Source organism: Dipodomys merriami, unplaced genomic scaffold (assembly GCF_024711535.1).
Source record: "Dipodomys merriami isolate MVZ:Mamm:240054 unplaced genomic scaffold, mDipMer1.0.p SCAF_11, whole genome shotgun sequence".
Classification (NCBI taxonomy): domain Eukaryota; kingdom Metazoa; phylum Chordata; class Mammalia; order Rodentia; family Heteromyidae; genus Dipodomys; species Dipodomys merriami.
Window position 1 is genome coordinate 22,351,469 of NW_027202382.1, and position 20,909 is coordinate 22,372,377.

The 20,909-nt window shown below is 34.8% G+C and overlaps 1 protein-coding gene across 2 annotated transcripts in view; it reads left to right on the forward strand.

The window, feature by feature from the left end:
* Smc2 (structural maintenance of chromosomes 2) overlaps nt 1-14,030 on the forward strand; it is a 40,672-nt gene extending 26,642 nt beyond the window's left edge. For both annotated transcript variants that reach the window (XM_070011028.1, XM_070011036.1), the window contains 6 exons: nt 3,233-3,427; nt 6,349-6,549; nt 7,788-7,904; nt 10,143-10,303; nt 11,097-11,244; nt 12,376-14,030. In XM_070011028.1, the coding sequence (XP_069867129.1) occupies nt 3,233-3,427; nt 6,349-6,549; nt 7,788-7,904; nt 10,143-10,303; nt 11,097-11,244; nt 12,376-12,534 (981 nt within the window). In that variant the 3' untranslated portion in view covers nt 12,535-14,030. The remainder of the gene's footprint in view (nt 1-3,232; nt 3,428-6,348; nt 6,550-7,787; nt 7,905-10,142; nt 10,304-11,096; nt 11,245-12,375) is intronic.
* The last annotated feature ends 6,879 nt before the right edge of the window (nt 14,031-20,909 follow it).

Below are 20,909 nucleotides of genomic sequence, written 5' to 3' on the forward strand. Positions count from 1 at the left end.
GAAAGCAGGGGCCAAAGTTGTAATTACTGATCCAGAAAGAGTTCTAAAATATCATCAAAATAACTATTGTAATCTAAATGTAATTAAAAAACAAAAGCCAGTGTATTTAAACAGGCAGTTTTAAATACATTTATAATATATTTCTAAACCACAATGGAAATTTCAGATGTTATGGAGTGATTACTAATGAGTAATGAAAATTCTAAATAATACAGGATGACTAGAAAGAATAATAGCTAGCTATCACCCCTAGCTGTCCATGGTACATACATAGAAAAAAATCTGGCAGAGAGCCCTAATCCACACACAGGGCTGGAAAACAGATATGACTGTAGAAGTCAGAGCCATGGGCCATAGGTAGTGAAGTTGTTGGGGTGCGAGGAGAGGCTGACCATAATAAAATGCTGAGTAAAAAATAAATAAATAAATAAAATAAAATAAAATGCTGAGTATGTGTGTAACCTGATGGGAAATAGATTCCTAAGAATGCTGGCCACTGGATGGTACCCAGACTAGAAACATGTGAAACTGCTTGCTTCACATATCAGCTGCTAGCCTCTGCACATAAATCTGCCTTTGAGAAAAGCACATCTAGAGGCTGCAAGTAAAACTTTCTGTTAGAGTGTTCCTACAGTAACATGCATTGATGAGGCTTAGTATTGTTGGAGCTGACAGGAAAATGTTCCATTTTCAGAAACAGGGCAGTTAATGGTAGAATTAGGCCTAAAAGGATTTTGTGATAGAATACATTTTGTTTTTTTCTTTATTAGAGGCTGTCCCTCATGAACAGTGATATATATTTTTCATCTTAAATTCTGTTTGGCTTCATATTATTGCTTCTCCTATTTTCCTCTTGTAATATTACATTTTGTTTCCTGTCATATGATTTTAGAAACCAGTTTTGCAAGTAGTATCTGTCCCTAAGTTTCATGATAGCTAAATGCATGTGACTTTTAACAAGGGAATTTCGTCCAGTCACATACTTGTAATGAGGAGCATTTTGCCTTTGATCATCTGCATCTGTGCTTTTCTGTTTTCCCCTGTGATGACTGAATTATTTGTAGTACCTTGTTTTTAGAAAGTATGTGTATGACTTTTATTTTTGGTTATATCTAGGTTTTGCTGTTATTTTAACACATCATTTATTGAACCATTAATGAAATAATTTTAACCACCCCTTTCTAACATTAAGAAATCCCAATTTGTCCCAGCTTTGTTTTATTTTGCTGCCTAGATATTCAGCAGCTTTTGTTCACTTTCCTTTCTACTTTATATAAATCATTTTTTTAATGTTTTATTTCTGACTTACTTGCTCTTAATCTCACTTGTTTTTCATCTCATATGCTCCTCTATCATCAGGCTAGTGCTTCATCAACATTGTGTTATAGAATTTTTAAAAATTAGATAACATGTTTCCAAATGGAAATGTGAAAATAAAGAGAAATACAATAACAAACTTTTTCCTTCATCTAAGTACACATAAAATCAAAACATGTAGGTATTTTTATGACGAGAGAATCTTTCTATTAACAGAAAATTATAAAATGAACTTCTTTGTCTTTGAAGGTTCTTCCTTCAGGCTCTACAGTATAAATTATTTTCTTTTGCTGAGTAGATAAGCATATGTCCTGGGAGAAGAAATTAACTGCTTACTAATTGTGTTGAGATAAACAAGATGGAAATTCCATTCGTAATCAATCTTAGGTGATAAGTTGTTTAAAAGAAAATAGATAAGCAGTCACATGTACGCTATAACATCTAATCCTTAGATATGAGAGACTCTATAAATATTCTTTTGTCAAGAACACTTTTTTTTAATAAAACTAAGTCTCATTTGGTGTTAGCATATTATTCACTTCCTGTTTTTCAAGATTTTTGCTGTTAGTGGGAGGATTTTTTTTTTTGAGAGAAGGAAACTAGATGAAACAAGTCTTACTATGTAGCTAGACTATATGTAGTTACATATTTCTCACTGTGTATTGAGATTGGAACACTATGTATCACAAGCTGGTTGAAATTGTCGTGCCTCAGCCTCCAGAGAGCTGAGATTACAGACATCAATCAGCGTGCCCTAACATTTCATCAAGGGTTTTATGATACTAAAGTATCTTTGAAATCTAAAATGAACAGTGAGATTTTTATCTTGCTCCTGCAGAGTAATGACACAGTTTAGTTTATAGGAAATTAAATCACTCTAGGAATATTTAAGAACCTAACATGGAATATTGTTGCTCGATATGATCGTTTCCTGTTGAGTCTGTCTAAATTAATACCTAAACTTTTACTGATGCTTTATAATTTCTCAAGGAGATCTGTTCTTCCTTAGAGTCTTTTTGGCAAGTTGACCTACTTAACTTGTTTTTGCCCTTTTTTGTTTTCCCATAACTGAAATATAACTTGCTAGTTTTTTTTTTTCTTGATGCTTTATTTTTAAAAAATTTTTTTGAGTATTTGTTGTATCTTTACAAAAAGGATATTTAAGATCTAGGATATTTAATATCTAAACAAGAGTGTTTGGAGGATGCTGATAGCTGACTTAATTCAAACTGTAATTAGCACTAAGGAGCTTAAGTAGCTCAGCCCTGGGAATTAGAACATAGTGAAAAGTCAGGGCAAGAACATTTTTCTTTGTACTAGAGAACATTTTCTTGCAAAAAAAAAAAAAATTCTTTTTCTTTTCCTCTTCCATTTGTTTGATTCTGTATTATAACCAAATGCTGTGACCCGTTGCCACTGGCAAAATCCAAAGCCTTACATCTATGGAGAGAAAAGGAGCAAAGCCCATTCTCCCATGTTTCTATGCTCTATCCCTGAACTTTGTACTTCCTCAATATGTCCTTTTGAGGTCTATCAGCTTTTCCTTTTATCTATAGAGAATTGTGATTTCTGAAAGATCTCATGGGTCAGCTTTCTACCACCTCCTTCCATCTAGTTAATTCCTTGTATACTGCACGCAACAAAAAAAACTATTAATTCTAATGTGAGCATTAACCTCAATCAGGTTTTTAAGTAATAATCCAAGTTTGTTCCTATGTAATTCATTAGTTATCTTAATGGATATTTGAAGTATAGAGAAGTCAATGACCATCTGCCTGTAATCTCATTGACATTTTGTTCAGAGGTCTATCTGGTAAACTTGTAGTACAAGGCTTAAGAAAAATACATATCTACTCTTAATTCTATTATGTATTCTCTATTTTTGTTTTAATTTTTTTATTTTGTTTTGTTTTAGGACTTAGTAAATAAAGCTCAAGAAGAGGTGACCAAGCAAAAGGAAGTAATAACTGCACAAGACAATATAATTAAAGCTAAATATGCAGAAGTGGCAAAATATAAGGAGCAAAACAATGATTCTCAGCTTAAAATTAAGGAATTAGACCACAACATCAGCAAACATAAACGAGAAGCTGAAGATGCTGCTGCAAAGGCATGTTTGTGTTCGTTTTTGTCCTTAGTAATCAAATTTCTATTTCTAGGTTGTTGAAAATTTCTAGTAAACCATTCAATGAAAAATGAGGTGTAAGTGGCAAAACAATAGCCCAATGTCATTTTCAGCTAATAGCTTTGTTGACTGCTCACTTTTACCAAACAGCATAAATTTAATTTCAGATGCTTGTTTCTATCAACAAGCTGTATTTAATGTTTAATGGCATCTTATAGAACACACTGTTTCTTATTCTGAAATATTAAGAGAACTACCTTATTTCAGATTGTATTTAATGAACTCCAAAAATAATTTACAAAAGAAAGGAGGAGGCTTGATTGGATTTTAAGTGTCCATGTAAATGTCAGTACTACCAATTTTTGTTACTTTATTGAAAATAGTGTTTAGTGAAACAACTATTTTGAGGTTATCTTGTTTGCATGTGAACATAAAACATTTTTAAACATTCTAAAAATATAAAAATTTTAACTTCAAAAAGATCACTAAGAAGATGCAAAAGTTTTCTTGCTCTGTGAATGGACTATACATGTCCATTCAGATTTGCTTGATTAAAATAAATTTTTATGGGTTTATTATAATCTACTTTCTTGTATTAGTATTGAGTTCCCATTAGCCTAGTAGGTGGTTGTGGCAAAGTCACTGAGTTATTAACAATACCATTGAATACTTTGGTAATTGAAAATGATAATATTGGTGTCTCTTTAGGCTTTTTTTCTTTTTTGGTATTAAGGGAATAGACATCTGTGAGTGTAGCTGTTAAACCTCAAGGATTCTTTGACAGATACTTCTGAAGACACGATGCATAAATGTGACTAGATATAAAGGTTATTACACCAGATACTGAAAACATAAGAATATGTAACATGAATAACTAGTATATGTCCGAGACAAGCAAAAATGGTCAGATAAGTTGATGTTAAGTGAAATGAACCCCAGGATAAGGACTCAAATGTTTTTTTCTTTCTTGCTATTGTTTCTAACATAACATATTTATAAGATATTTCTTTGTTGCTTTGTATGTCCCTCCCCCACGGTATAACCTCTGTTTTCACTGTATTTGATGCTGGTATGATTTGTGGAGGGGAAGGGAAAAAACAAATTGTTTAAATAGGGATATAGGTGGACCCATTGCAACAATGAGATGTACAAGATGTTATGTTGAAAATGAACTTTACAACTTTGGCGTGCGGGGTGTAGGGTGGAGAAGGGGGATGCGAGGCGGGGAGGGGGGGGCGGAGAGAGGGATATGGGAAGGGGAAACAAAGGAGGAGGCAACAATGCTTGATTAGAAATGCACTGATTACCTTGCCTTGTAATTGTAACCCCTCTGTATGGTATTTTCACAATCAAAAAAAAAAAAAGAATAGGTAACATGTGTACACAGTTCCTTCATAGAACTTACAAGTCAGCAAGGTTAGATTACAAATTACAAATCATTATTGTCCTTTGGGTAAATATAAAATAAGACCACACCCATTGAATGAGTAGTTAGTTATAGACAGATTAGTAAGGACTGAATATTTGTAGTCAGATTAACTCTTTAACAGTTTCTGTAGAAGCAAGGCTTCAGCACTATAAATCTAAATATTTTCAATTGTATTATAGGAAAACATAATACCTTGCCTTGACACATGGAGATAGGAATGGGAAAGAGCCAACATCCAAGCAGGTTCTTCTCTTAGATTATAATTCTGAGAAACTTATTAATGTTAGGCTTCTAATATTTTAACAAATTGGCAGCTAAATTTTCCTAAGCAACTTTAGCTTTTCACTAGTTGCTTTTTAAAGCATTAAATCTAATAAAATTAAAAGGAACTTTATCTTTTTCTCCTGTCTTAATGGACATGTTTTATACAGGTCAAGCAACACTAATCCGGAAATGTTCCAAAGTCCAAAACTTGTTGAGTTGTTAACATGATGCCATAATGGAAAATTTCTGACATTACATAACAGTTCATAGTCAAAATGAGGTTGCAAAAAACATCGCATTACTGTCAGGTTATGTGTATAAAGTACATATGTAACATAAGTAGAACTTTGTATTTAGACTTGGCTCTCTTCCCCAAGATACCTTATGTGTCTGTCTAAAGTTCAATGGGTGTATCTGACCCCAAGCATTTTAGAATAAGGGACCTCAACCTGTACTACATACAATATTTCTGTGAGTTGGCTCCTTTTCTGCTAAATAATGGGAAAATCTTTTTCTCTACAGTGTTTTCTCTTGAGCCAGGTAAAATATCCATCCTAGGACTGGAGATGAGGCTTAAACTGTGGAGTATACTATATTGAAATCAGGATCTCAAGCTTAGTAGGCAAGGGCTGTACAACTTGAGCCATACCTCCATCCCCTGTTTGTACTGATTTTTTTTTTTTTTGTCAGTCATGGGGCTTGAACTCTGGGCCTGGGGCACTATCCCTCAGCTCTTCAGCTCAATGTAAGCGTTCTACCACTTGAGCCACAGTACCACTTCCTGTTTTCTAGTGGTTTATTGGAGATCAGAGTCTCATGGACTTTCCTGCCCGGTCTGGCTTTGAACTGCTATCCTCAGATCTCAGCCTCCTGAGTAGTTAGGATTAAAGGTGTGAGCCACTTGGCGCCCGGTATGCATTGATTATTTTTCCAGGCCAGTTTGTACTGCAGTCTTGGTACTTGTGCTTCCCTGTGTTAGTGGTATGAGTGGCACATGCCATCACTCTTCTGAACTTCTGTGGCTGGGCTGGCTTCTTAACTATGATCCTTCGATCTCTGCCTCCCCAAAAGCTATAATTACAGACTTGAATCACCATCCTTAATTCATTGTAGTATTTTTTTACCCCAAATATTTTATTTAAAATAACTAAATATTGAAGAATGCATTTGTAAATAATTATTTATAAACACTCTTACTTTCATATGTGGCTAGGTATCCAAAATGTTGAAAGATTATGACTGGATTAATTCAGAGAAACACCTGTTTGGCCAATCCAATAGTGCCTATGATTTCAAAACTAACAACCCCAAAGAAGCTGGTCAGCGACTTCAGAAGTTACAAGACATGAAAGAGAAACTAGGAAGAAATGTCAACATGAGAGCTATGAATGTACTAACAGAAGCTGAAGAACGGGTAAGTCTGTTCTAAGACCACCTAGCCATATGGCTATATGTGATACCTATATTACATACAACCTGTTTGCTAATTTCCTAGGTTCTTGCTTTCTAGTTCCTTTTTCTATTTCTTCTTTATTTGTTTTTTTTTTTTTTCATATTCTTTTAATTTTTTATTCTGTTGCACCTTCATTGATGGTTCCATAAATTTTGATTTTTGCCATAAACATGTTCTGTTTTCTGATTCTTGATAGAAATAAAACCACTTTACAGATCCTATTAATTTCTCAGTCTGTCATTTCTTTTAGTTTTCTTAAAAAGCCTTGAAAAAATAGGTGTTTTGCTGTCTTCCTCTTTACAAATCACTCTGTAACTATTGTCTTTGACAAAGGATAAAGATCTCTTAGTATTGTCTGATTATTTCAAGGGATTTTCCTCTAAAATTCTGTTCTAAGCAATTATATTTTCCCAATACACATAGATGATATGCTTACTTCTATCATAATTTGGTTTACAGAAGTATTAATTACTTTTGTTTCATTGTTACGAAAATGCCTGACAATAAAAGAGGAAAGACTTATTTTGGTTCATGATTTCAGAGCCCATGATGAGAAGGAAGAAATTCTAGATGGCAGGAACATGTGCAGAGAGCAACAGATTGAGGGCCAGGACAAGATACAGCCTCTAGGGACAAACCCTCTAACCTACTACCTCCAGCTAGGGCCCTCCTAAAGGTTCCAAAACAACCCAAATTAGTACCACCAATTGAAAACCAAGTATACAGCACTTGTGCCTGTCAGACACACTTGTTTCAAAGCATAACATATTTCTTGACACATTGTATTTTAGTAATAGAATTAATTGTATGTATCAAGTTAAGAATAATGAGCCAGGCACAGTGGCTCAAGTCCTGGCTACTTGTGAGGCAGAGATAGGAAGATCATGGGTCAAGGCCAACCCCAGCACAAAAATTAATAAAACTCCTCAACCATGGTCTTGGCCAGTAGTATGTGCTCATCATCCAGGGAAACATAAGATAATCTCAGCCTAGGCCAGCCCAAGCATGAAGTGAGACCCTGCTTTGAAAATAACAATGCAAAGGAAGATTGATGCTGAAGAGATAGAGCATCTGCCTCACAATACTTTGCCCTCAGTATAATCCCCAATACTGCCTAAAAAAAAACAATAAGGAAACCTGGCTAAATTATAAAGTGTAGAGGAAATTTTATATTTTTCTTATAACTTTTTATTTCACAGTATAATGACTTAATGAAAAAGAAGAGAATTGTAGAAAATGACAAATCCAAAATCCTTGCCACTATAGAAGACCTTGACCAGAAGAAAAACCAAGCTCTAAATATTGCTTGGCAAAAGGTATTTGAAGTCCTAAATATTTTCCTTTATTTTGACAAAAACAATGATGAAGAATATCATCATTGGGTTTTGCTATGATGGCTGATTTGTGTTTCAGTAATTTATGTTCGCACCTAATGCAAACCACAAAAACTTTATTTGCCTTTTTTTTTTTTTGGAAATTTACAACTGGTTTTGCAAAGGTAAGTTTATGTCCGTTGTTTATCAGGACTGTTACTCACATTCCTTTTCATAAGACTGTAGGCTTTTACATTTGGGAGAAAGCAATATCTACTATACTTAGTCTTTGCCTGAAACCAGAAGGTAAGTTTTATATGCTGGTATTAGCTATTTATTGGAAACCCAAAATCCTTTTGAAGAATTCTGTTTCACCAAATATATATTTGGAGCCTAGGTCAAGAATCAATTGACTTGTAGATGTGTGGGTTTATTTTTGGATTCTCTCTTTCTTTGGTCTGTTTATTTTTTTTTTCTTTTAATGCTAACGGGATTTGAACTCAGGGTTTTGCACCTACTACGCAGGTGCTCTACCATTTGAGCAGCCATGTACTCCTTGCCTTTTATGCTCTGGTTATTTTTGAGGTAGGCTCTTGCTTTTTGCCTACGTCCAGCTAGGATTATAATCTTCCTTTTATCCTGGTGCACACCATCACAGCCAGTTTTGTTTTTGTTTTGTTTTTTGTTTTTTTTTGGGGGGGGTGGTCCAGTCATGGGACCTGAACTCTCGGCCTGGGCGCTGTCCCTCAGCTCTTCAGCTCAAGGCTAGCGCTCTACCACTTGAGCCACAACGCCACTTCTGACTTTTTTTCTTTTTGCTTATGTGGTGCTGAGGAATCGAACGCAGGGCCTCAGGCATGCAAGGCAAGCGCCCTACCACTGAGCCACCTTCCCAGCCCCAACACAGCCAGTTTTTTGACATTCAAAGCATCTTGCTTTCATTAGGATTACAGATATGAGCCACCAGTGGCCAGCTTGTGTATCTCTTTTTTAAGCCATAGCACCATACTGATTGAATTGTAACTGTATATTTGAAGGCAGGTAATGTGCCTTGAGTTTTGTTCTTTTTGCTTAGTATTGCTTTTGATATTTTGGGGTCTATATAGTTTCAGAGCTTTTTTATATTTTTGTGAGGAATGGCATTGGTAATTTTGATAAGAATTATGTTGTATGTAAATCACATTGCATATACAAAGAGCAATTTGACATCTTCCTTGTTGTATGCCCTTTTTTGTCTTTCTTCTGCCTTCCTGACTCACTCAGACTTTTAATACTGTACTAATCGAGGCATCTTTCTCCTGTTCCTGATGTTAGAGAGAACAGTTTCAGTTTTTCTATGTTAGCTGTAATTTGTCCTACCTAAACTTTATTGTTTTAAAGTATTCTCCTTTTTGTACCTAGTTTTTGAAGTTTCTATTTTTAATGGAGTGTTGAAATCCACCAAATACTTTTCTTCATTGGTTGAGACCTCAAATTTACTGCCAGATTCCCTGATTATTAGTCACATCTTTGAAGACAAGTGCTAAATTCTAAAAACATTGATCAACTGTATACCTACAAAAATTATCTCATAACAAGCTAGGATTTTTGGCCCAAATTCTCTGTGTTTTCTTCTATGACAAGAAAGGAACATGAAACACACACACACACACACACAGCCTTTTTTGATATCCAAAATGCCTTCCTGGCCCTCAGCCCCTTATCATTTTTGGCTAAGACATAAGGAAATAGCTCTTTAACGTCTTGAACAAGTCTTGCCTTTGACTTTGTGCCTCCTTTTCTCCTGGAACTACTTAACATTCACCTGGTAACTAACAGGACATGTCACCTTATTAATCAACAGAAAAAGTGTTTTCTAGGGAACTTTTATATCATAAAAATTCTCCATTTATTTGCATCTCTCTTTGTATTCTGCTATGTGATATTTTGCTGTATATTTTATAACAGCATGAAAATTTGGAGGTACAAGTAGAAAGGCAGCCTTTAGTCCCGCATGGAAGTTAGATGTGTCTTAGTAAATAATTTCTTCATAGACCCAACTGGTAAATACTTGTGGCTTTACAAGTTTCCAAGTCACAGTTGTAGTTTCACTAGCATCAGCAACTTGTAAACAAAAAAATGGCCTAGCCATATTCATTACATAAATCATTGCAGTATACCTGTTGAACTATGTGTATATATACCAACATTTGCTTGTTCTTGGAAAGTATTCTAGTGTTCTCATGTGACTTTTTTCTCCAGGTTAACAAGGACTTTGGATCTATTTTTTCTACTCTTTTGCCTGGTGCCAATGCTATGCTTGCACCACCAGAAGGGCTTACTGTTTTAGATGGTCTGGAGTTCAAAGTTGCCTTAGGAAATACTTGGAAAGAAAACCTAACTGAGCTTAGTGGTGGTCAGAGGTGAGTAATCTCTTCACAATATTACAATTACTCCTTTTATTATTGTCCATCATTGTATTACTTCATAATTCTGCTTCTGTTTTGCATAGCCTCATTACCTTGATGTGTAGAAGTTAAGTAGCCTAATATGTAAGCCTAAATTTTGATTGGCACATTTGATTAAATTCACTTCCAACAAAGGAAAAGTAAGTATAAGTAGCTAGAAAATGAAACTAAATATGTGTAAAACAATTTTTCAGATATTGGGAAATGAGTAAGTAGTTCAGGACTACAATACCTGAAAGAGGTACAGAAGTGGTAAACCCTGTGTTTACCCAGGCTTTCTTTCTTCCTAGTGGCAATCTCTGGATACCAGAAACAGGGATAGACACCCAGATAGAATCAGTATCCTCATGAAAGTAGAGATGTACGTTATTACAAGATGTAAGATGCAGCTTTCAGATCTGCATTGTCCCTTAGAAGAATAGAATCTGTTTCAGGTAGACCACAAGAAACTTAACAATAGGCCTTGAGTTCAGGCTGACGGGACTGATCTATACATTGTTTGATAATCTACCAGAAACTGGTCAAGTTTACAACATTTTTCTGAAGAGCAAGTACCAAGCATATGATAATGTTAAAATACTATATGAAAATAGTCTGTATGTGAAGAGTGATCTAAAATGTAAGAGTTTTTTAATATGACTATCTTTTACATAAATATGCAACATTTATCATGGCATTGTACCTCTGATTCAACATATTTGTTTTTTAAAAAAATGGCAAAATTTTCTTCCACCAATTTTTTTCTTAGGTCATTAGTGGCTTTGTCATTAATATTGTCCATGCTGCTCTTCAAACCTGCTCCAATTTATATCTTGGATGAAGTAGATGCAGCCTTGGATCTTTCTCATACCCAAAATATTGGGCAGATGCTGCGTACTCACTTCACACATTCTCAGGTAAGCCCCAGAAAAAGATGTCTCACTATAGGTTTAAGTAAGGTATTTGCTTTTCTAAATTCTTTAGTAATAATTAATGTTAGTAAGCTATCTAAAATTGAGCTGGGGATGTAGTTCAGTGGTAGAGTGCTTCATAAATACATAGAAGGCCCTGATTAAGATATCCAGCACAAATTAGGTAGATAGGTAGGTAGGCAGGCAGACAGGCAGATACATAGGCAGGCAGGTAGGTAGGTAAGAGAAGATTATGATAAAATTATCATTAAAAGATTATAATAGAATTGATTGAAGAGGACTTATTTTCAATGAGAAAAAAAGATTCAATCTCCCTTCAAAGAAAGAGCTAAATATTAAAACTGTTGGTTGTAGCATGAAGGAGAATCCAATTTAGAAGTGATAAGTGTTAATGTGATTGCTTTCTCTAACTAGCTGCCATAAGGATACACAATCAAAACAAAACTGTTCTACGAATATACTTATGTATTAGAAAATCATGTAGTACCCAGTGGAGAAACTTGCATTTCTTTGGGCTACAGGTAGATAAAAGCCTCTTGAAGCCATTGTCAGATTCGTTTTTATTGTGCTGTTGCTCTAGGCCTTGTACTGTCAAATATGGTTGCATAAATTATGTATTATATAATGCTGAGGACTTCACAGGTAATAGTTCTTATAAATTATGCATTCATTCAGGCTTGGGTGGGTGCAAAAACCTGAAGTGGTACCTTAGTTTTATAAAGGTTCTGTTAGGGTAGGGGGTAGTGCTATAAGAACTTGTAGTCTTTGATTTTATGAAAATATCTCAAAGAAAAATATTTCACTAAGGCAGTTAGAGCTAGCAATAAAACCGTATGTATATTTGCTACATAAGACAACAGTAAGCACTCAGACACGAGAAAATAGTATACCTGAGTAATGAAACGCTTGGGTCAAATGAAAATTTTCTGAAAAGAAAGAAAGCTATCATTCTTTTTGATGCCTAATGTCAAAACCGTTAGTTGGCATTGGAGTATGTGTGTATCTTTGCTGCCAGATATTTAAAAAAATAAAAAAGTCAGTTTCTAACACCAGGAATAGAAGAGTGAACTTCCTCAAGAACATGATTTTCATACTATTTTTTTATGTTCCCTTAAGTTCATTGTGGTGTCCTTAAAGGAAGGCATGTTCAACAATGCAAATGTTCTCTTCAAAACCAAGTTTGTGGATGGTGTTTCGACAGTAGCCAGATTTACTCAAAGTCAAAATGGAAAGATTTCAAAGGAAGCAAAATCCAAGACAAAAGAACCCAAGTGAGCACATGGTGGAAGTAGAAACTTACCCTTCACCTCAGCCTGTGTTTATACATAGTCTGTCAAGACCTTGGGGTCTGCTTTGTTTGTATGGTATCTATGTTATTTTGTTACTTAACTCATATTTTGTCTTCCTTTGTATTATCACTTGTAAATGAGTATGGGTTTTTCTGTCTTAATTAGTGTGTAACTATGGTCTAATTATTGTGGATGTGATTTTATCTGTATCATTAATTTTTTATGCAAATCTTTTTACATATTAGGGAGCTTGAGATTATCTAAGGTTGGTAGCAAATTCTGCATGTAAAAACAAAATATAGAGAGAAGAAATTAAACTATAGTATAAATACAGCTGATAGCTTTTAATTTGTTCATTTGTAAGAAACATTAATGTGTTTTCTGTTGCTAATAAAATTACTTAGGTAAAGAAATATAAAGCAAATAGTAGGACCAACAAAGGGAACACAAAAGAAGGCTATTAGGCCTGTAGAGAGTGATTTGAAGCTAGTGTTTTGAGGACACAAAATCTGATCCAAAGATAGGAAATAAACCTTGAAAAGACTTCTCATTTTAATAGTGGAATATCATGTTTCTATATGCATAAGAATTGATGTCTGAAACCTTGACTGTTGGGGTTTTTTGTAAACTTGGAGAGTTTTAATAGAAGATTGAGAGGAAGTATATTGCCTGGTGCTCTCTTTGTTTTATCTGAAGTCCCTAATATTTTAAAGATTTTTGTCAGCTTTTTTATAATCTAATCAATAACCTACTGATATGGATGTTTGAAAATGTAAGACCCAAAAGACTAAATCAAATTGAGCCTGATAAATATGTAAATAAATAGATCCTTCTGCTCTATCCAAATAACTCAGAAGCCTGATTTTCATAATTCTTAGTGCCTTCTGTTTTCCAGTTCCAAGAGAAGAAATTCCTTTTGAATTTGAAAGATAGAGAGACCAAACACCCAATGAATACTATTTACCTTTCTTGTCTCTGTATACATTGCTACAGCAGTGCCTCTGATGTGATCTGATCTAATGTTGCTATTTGTGTTCCATATCCTTTCCTTTGAACTTTAGTCTTAGTCCTTGGTGTTATTACTGTTTTCCCCCTGGTCATTGCTCATATTTCCTGCCACTGAGCTTAACATTTCTCATTCTTCATTTTCTTTACATATGTAAGATGTTATATAGAGCACCCAAGCCATTGATATTACAAGAAAAATTAGGAAGGACTTAATCTGGAACTCATCTTTCAGTTGTGGTAGGGGACATAGACAAAGCTGTAAATGCTGAGTTACAGAAGTTTAATACTACAGATAACTGACTTGCAGAGTTTTGTTTTGTTGTTTTTTTTTTAAAGTATTGAAATTATTTACCAAAACACTTGCATGTGATCTGTTCACAATATCACTGATACAGTATTCCAGTTTGATCACAAACTCATTGGAACTACCTGTTGATTTTAGTATTTTCAATTAAACAATTATAAAATATGGTACTTAGTGTTTCAGCCTGCATTTTTTTTTAAGTTACAAGATTAAATGTTTGGGGCTGGGAAGGTGGCTCAGTGGTAGAGTGCTTGCCTTGCATGCATGAGGCCCTGGGTTCGATTCCTCAGCACCACATAAGCAAAAAGAAAAAAGCCAGAAGTGGCGCTGTGGCTCAAGTGGTAGAGTGCTAGCCTTGAGCTGAAGAGCTGAGGGACAGCGCCCAAGCCCAGAGTTCAGGCCCCACGACCGGACCCCCCCCAAAAAAAAAAGATTAAATGTTTTCCCATATATACTATTTCCTTTCTTTGCTAGTTTTCTGCTTGTATATTTGCCTAATTTTTGTCTTACGTATAATTTTGCTCTTCAGGAAAAATTTTCACGCATATAATAATTTTTTGTTAATTATGTTGTTCTGTGATTAGAAGGAAGATTTTAAGGGAAATGAAGACATTTATTTCACACATCTGTAAAACTATGGGTTAACTAACATCAAATACTACATATTATCCTGTTATCATTCAAAGGTGATTGTTTTGTTTGCAGTGCTGTGGTTTCACCTCTGCTTATTGTTAGACAAGATGCTCACTTTTTTTTTTATTGTAAAGATGATATACAGAAGGGCTACAGCCACATAATAAGGAAATTAGTACAATTCTTGTTGAACACTGTTACCCAGTCCCTTGTTTTCTCCCGCTTTCCCTCCTTCACTCCAACTTAGTGTCTTATAAGAATCATTGTTGGATTGGTTCACCCTTTGTCCTTTGTAGTATATGTCTAGGATAGTTCTAGCGGAGGATCACAATAGCTCAATAGCTATATACATATGACCTTATAAAATGATGCTAATTGAAATGAACTACAAGATATGGAAACAAGGTATATTTTTTAAGTATACTGTACACAGTTATTTCTTTTTTCTTTTTCCCCTCTTTGGTTTACTCCCTGTTGTCACAGAAATCATGAGCCAAAGAAACTAACTCATAAGTCAAACCCAGCTCTTTTTTGCTTTAATTTTTTTTCCCCAAATATGATCTCAGTTTTGCCTCAGACCATAGCCCTATCTACTTCCTTTGCTATAGCTAGAATTACAGTCTTGTACTACCTTACCTAGAATATTTACTATGGTGGGTTTTGCTAACTTTTTACTCAGATTAGCCTCAAGTTGTATTCTCCCAACCTCCACCTTCCAAGTAGGTGGGAATACAGGCATGAGCCACCACACCTGGCCCACTGTACATATTTCAATATATAATCCTCATAATAACCCAGTAATATAAGTAATATTGTCACCAGCATTATATGATTGAGGAAACTGAATTGAGCAGAGAAGTTAAAAAAACTTGTGCACAGTGGTAACACTTATCGACTGGTAGAGCCAATTTCAGATTCTCTAGGCTCACTAAATCAGATGTGCCTAACAACAATCTGTTTTAAGATAAAACTGGTACATCAAGAATTAAGCCCATGTTCCCTGTGAGTGAGCCCAAGGCTCCCATGTGATCTACCACTGACTCATGCCTCCTTAAAATCCCACCAATGACTACAAGAGAGGGGGAACTTTAAATCTCATGAAAACAGCAGGAAGAGGAACCAAGTGACCAGAAATAATTATCAAGTCACCTGAACAACTGGTGTCAGAAAGATTCCATCACTCATCTCCCTATTACTAGCACAATAGACATTTGAAGGCATCCCTTGCCCAATGGTGTTTTATTTATCATCTATGAGCAAATGGTGCTACCTGCTGAGGAGTTTCTAGAATGGAAATGGTGTTCACAGATGGTAGGGGAAGGTAAAGAGATTGAGCTCTGGCTGATAATAGTAGTGGCTGTAATTTGTCTCTAGGTAGCCTTACAAGAATCCTGTAGAAGTTCCCAAATTGTACGTAGATTTGGTTGTTAAAAGGTGTGGATTTAATCAAAGGACTTTTGGCTCCAATTGTTGGCCTTCAACAGTCGACTATTCAAGGATCTGGTGCAGCTACCAAAAGCCACTTCTTTCAAGATTGCATTCCATCTAATTTGCCCAAGAATGCACACATCCATTAAGTGATCAGTAAAAGTTCATAAAGGCCAGGCCATCTTAACCCAGAACAACTTCACAGAAGTATTCTAGTTCCAGAGCAAACTGTAATAGGCTGAGACTACCTTTGGTCCTTCATCATAGCTTGCCTTTTTGCCTCTACCCAATCTTGTTTTGTTGTTTTCTCTTTACGGAGATGTTCCCTAACTCAATTCTAATAATCATTTAACAAATTAAACTCAGTACTAAGAGTCAGCTTCTGGAGGAATCCAACTTATGATAATATTGCAAAGTTAACATTTTTTTACCTGTTTCCTATTTTAGTGTCTTCATTTGAAATTGTTCTTTGCATAATTCCTCTTGTCATTGTATTCTCTAGAACAGAGAAACATTGAGAACAGAAAGGTATCAGTGGCCATGATCAGTGTCACACTACTGAGCTGCTTGAATGTTTTCGGTAGTATCCAATAAAGCATAGTCTTTATGTTTATTTACAATGTCTTCTCAGACATCTGAAATCTGCCTCCCATATCTTCAACATCTTTATCTTTGTTTTATTCTACTTTTGTAGGACAGTTTCAAATAAATGAAAACATCTACTATGTCCTTGGCTGACTTTCTGAGGATAAATAAGTCCAGTTTCCTCAACCATTCTTCATATTTTAGGGTCCCATATAATCAGTTATACCTCCCCTGCAAACTTTCTAAATCACTCATTCTCATACATAAAGGCAACTCTTAATTTAACTGTTTGAAATCCCTTTTCCAAAGCATCGTGTTCCAGAGTGAATAGTAAAATACAAACAAAATGGTATAGATAGATGGAAAATATAACACTTGATTATTTTACCCCTTTCAAGTACCAGCTTAATATATATAAACCTTTTCATCTTTCTCAAATATAAAGATTTCTGTTGGTCCTTTATAGGACTAATATGATTTATTAATGGTGGTATTGTTTCTTTGTGAAATGATTGGACAAATCTAGGCAGATTCAGTTTTTTATTCTTGTAGTAGAAAGTGGATGACTGATTCTTATTCTGATTGGCATCGCTAATGACAATGATAAGTTCTGCATTCCACTCAGCTTCAAGGAGAGAAAAAGGGTGAAGGTGCCACCAATTTGAATGACATTTCATGCAAATGATATGAATCAATGTATCTTGTGCATGGCTCATTGAAATGTATAATTGAATATTTAAAGATGTATATGGGCCATATTTTCTATTTCACAGCATGTGTTTTGCAGATCAAGTAACATGACAAGGAGCAAACATTTTACAATGCTAAGAAAATGAGCCTTTTCATAAAACATTTTTTTGTGAGACTTTTAAGTGTCCACTTTCATGAGAACTTTTAATTATTAAATTCTGTATTTAACGCAGAGGCCCATAGAGGGCTGCAAAACCACATCCTTTGATAACTTAAACGGTAATTTGGTTTGGAAACTAGAATGATCTGAAGCTTATGTCATTAAGAAGAAAAACTCATTAAATTAATTCCCAGTTTCTAATTTATTTTAGGAAATTATTAATGTTGAAAAGATTAGTTGGGAAGAAGATTGATGAGTTTAGTTTTCTCTTGGATCACTGAGGTTGTAAAAAGTCAGCTGTGATTTTTCATTTTTATATTGTTTGTATTTCCTATCTTAATGAACAAGTTGACATTTAGTTCACTTAATATTTTACACTTTACTAAGAGAATCAACTTTCTCAGGGTTCCATCTTTGCTGAGTATGTATGCCATAATGTAATCAAAGGCAAACCTCAATCCCAAATCTGTTAGTGTGACCTTAGGCTAGTATTTTTTTGCTGATCACATTATTCTCATCTGAAAAAATGAGAACAACAGTAATAGCCCCTTCATAGAATTGTAAGCATTGAGTAAGATAGTATACAATGTAAATGTTCACAAGTGGTAGTCACTCCTATTTTTAATGGAGTTGAGATTCAGAAACTTTGGTTCAATTAATATTCTTTGACTATCAGTAAAGTATGATTCTAACAGAAGCTTATTAATTCTTTGAGAAAGGAAACATTCATCCATTTAGAATTTAAAAGCCTCCCATCCCCACACAATTCTTATCATGAACCCTATATCTGTGCCCAAAATATTTTTGATAATTCTAGAAGAAAAATGATATATCTTCCTACAAGGAAACTGACTGTAAAATATTTGACACAAAGGAATATCTAAATGAAAGAATGAATGTTGGATTGTTACTATATACCAAACTTGTATTTGTTGGAAATATTGTGACCCTCTTTAAGATCCCTATCAGAGTAATAGTGGCTGCCATTTATTAAGCATTTATTTTATTTTATTGTGAAAATACCATACAGAGGGGTTACAATTACACAGGCAAGGTAATGAGTGCATTTCTTTTCAAGCATTGCTGCCTCCTTTGTTTCCCCTTAGCATCCCTTCCCATCTCGCCCCCCCATCTCAACCCTCACCAAAGTTGTAAAGTTCATTTTCAACATAACATCTTGTACATCTCATTGGTGCAATGGGGCATCTATTTTATGTAATATACTTTGCTTGATGATCTCTAATGACTTTATAATCTATTGATGAGGAAATCAAGGCCTAAAGGGTTGAAGGAATTGTATTGTTGATAAATATTGGCAAAAAAAATTAGAACGTATTTATTTACAGCAAGAATCCATACAAAGAAGATTATTGTTTCAAGTTGTTTTCCTTCAGTTTATATCAGCACAAAGATTTTGGATAGCATTGCTTGGGCCATTGTGAAGAATTAATTGGGTGGGTCTCTATGCCCTACAGATGTTAGGACCACCTCCATGATTTCCCAGATTCCTTGTACTTTGTGTCTAGAAAGCATAACTTACCAAATTAGGGAAATTTTCTGCCATGAAAGCCTGATTTAATTCCCCTGTTGATAGATCTGTGATACCACCAAGTTTGACCTAAGTTAGTGTTACAACTTGTTTCTTCTATAGAGAGCAGCCTTGATTTGTACCCTATATTTCCTAAGAAGTGAAGGGCTTTGCCTCCATATAGTGGTGGGGGACGTTGTATATGTAGTATAAGCTAAGCCTTATGCTACATTTATGTTCTCAGGGGCCTATTCCTATATTAAAACTTCTCTCCAGGGTGCAAAGTTTACTAGCATTAGGAATTTCAGGCTGTTACATACTCACCTGAGCTTTCTCTGATGAGACTAAAATGCCCAGACCCAAGATCAATGCATAACTCAAAATAAGTGTGTTTCCTCCTTACCATGTTGTTTCTGAAACATGTAAAGTAAAATGTTGGCCTCATAGCCAAAGAGAAACTTAGCCAAATTTAGAGTTGACAGCTAAATTTACAAATATATAGTCTCCAGTGCAACTTGAACGTTTTTCATGGGCTATCACTTCAGTAGATATCCATTGTACTACATTTCCAGTGGTTCCACTAAAGAACAGAAGTAATCAAAGGCACCAAGAGATACACAATGATCTCACAGGGAAATTTTTGTTGAGAGAAAATAATGTTATATAGGAAGAATATCATTTTGAAATATGGGAAAAAATGAACTCAAACACTTTAATTTCTTAATTGAAGCTCTGAGATCTCAATTGTGAAATACATTTCATTTTGGAACATAGGATAAGACATCCAAGAAGCTCTTATGAGTTCAGAGGAAAAGTTACTGAAACAATCAAGGTGAATGATGCTTATATGATGCCCAAAGCCCAGATGGTGAGCCAGAGGGACCCAAAGTTTACTGATTTTAAGGCAAACCTGATAGCCAGTCATCTAGAAGGTCATTTGAGATATGTAGCAAATCAGATGCAATTAGTTCCCAATGCATGATTGTGAAATTGAATGGGGGAGGGGAGGAAGGGGAAATCTGTTTGCCAGTGGCTTCTGGGAAAGCAATTTAAGGTGAAATTTGCATCACAAAATTCTCAGAGGAGTCTCTCTCTCTCATACACACATACACACACACACACACACACACACACACACACACACACACACACACACTCTCTAAATATTCTAGGTGTACCGTATGATGATTTGATATAAATATACATTAACTACTAAGTAGCACAGTGAACTTAAGACACCCATCAATATCCATAGTTACTGTGTGTGTTGTAAAAATACTAAAAATCTGTCCTCTCAGTAAATTTCAATTAAACAATGCAATGTCACTATGTTTACTCATTATGCTGTACATTGAATTTTTAGAGCTTATTCATCATAATACTAAAAATGTTGTGCCTTTGACCAACATATCCTCATTTATCCTTAACAACAACCATTCTACTCTTTACTTCCCATTAGTTTAACTTTTTTAGACTCCATACAACTTAAAACACACAAAATTCTGCTATATCTAGCTTACTTCATTTAGTACACTTTGTAGTTTTATCCATATACTCACAAATTACAAGATTGCCTTATTTATGGCCAAGTATTATTTGTTTTTCCTCTCTCCCTCTCTACCTCCTTCTCTCTCTCTGCTCTCTCTGTGTATAATATACATACATATATATACATATCTCATGATTCCTTTGTCCATTCTTATACCTGTGTCCATTCATATATATAGATATGTATATGTATGGATATAGATACACACACACTACTGACTTTGTCCATTCATCTGTCATTGGATTTATAGATGGTAAGTTGTCTCTATATTTCACCTATTGTGGATAATGCTATAATGAACATGTGCAGTTATTTCTTCAAATTAATTTGCTGGATTGTATGTCATTACATTTTATAACTTCTTGAGAAGCCTCTACTGTTTCCATTATGTCTATATCAGTTTAGATACTACTTTTGAAATTCTCCCTTTTCTTCACATCCTCATCAATACTTGTTATTCTTTTGTTTCTTTCTCT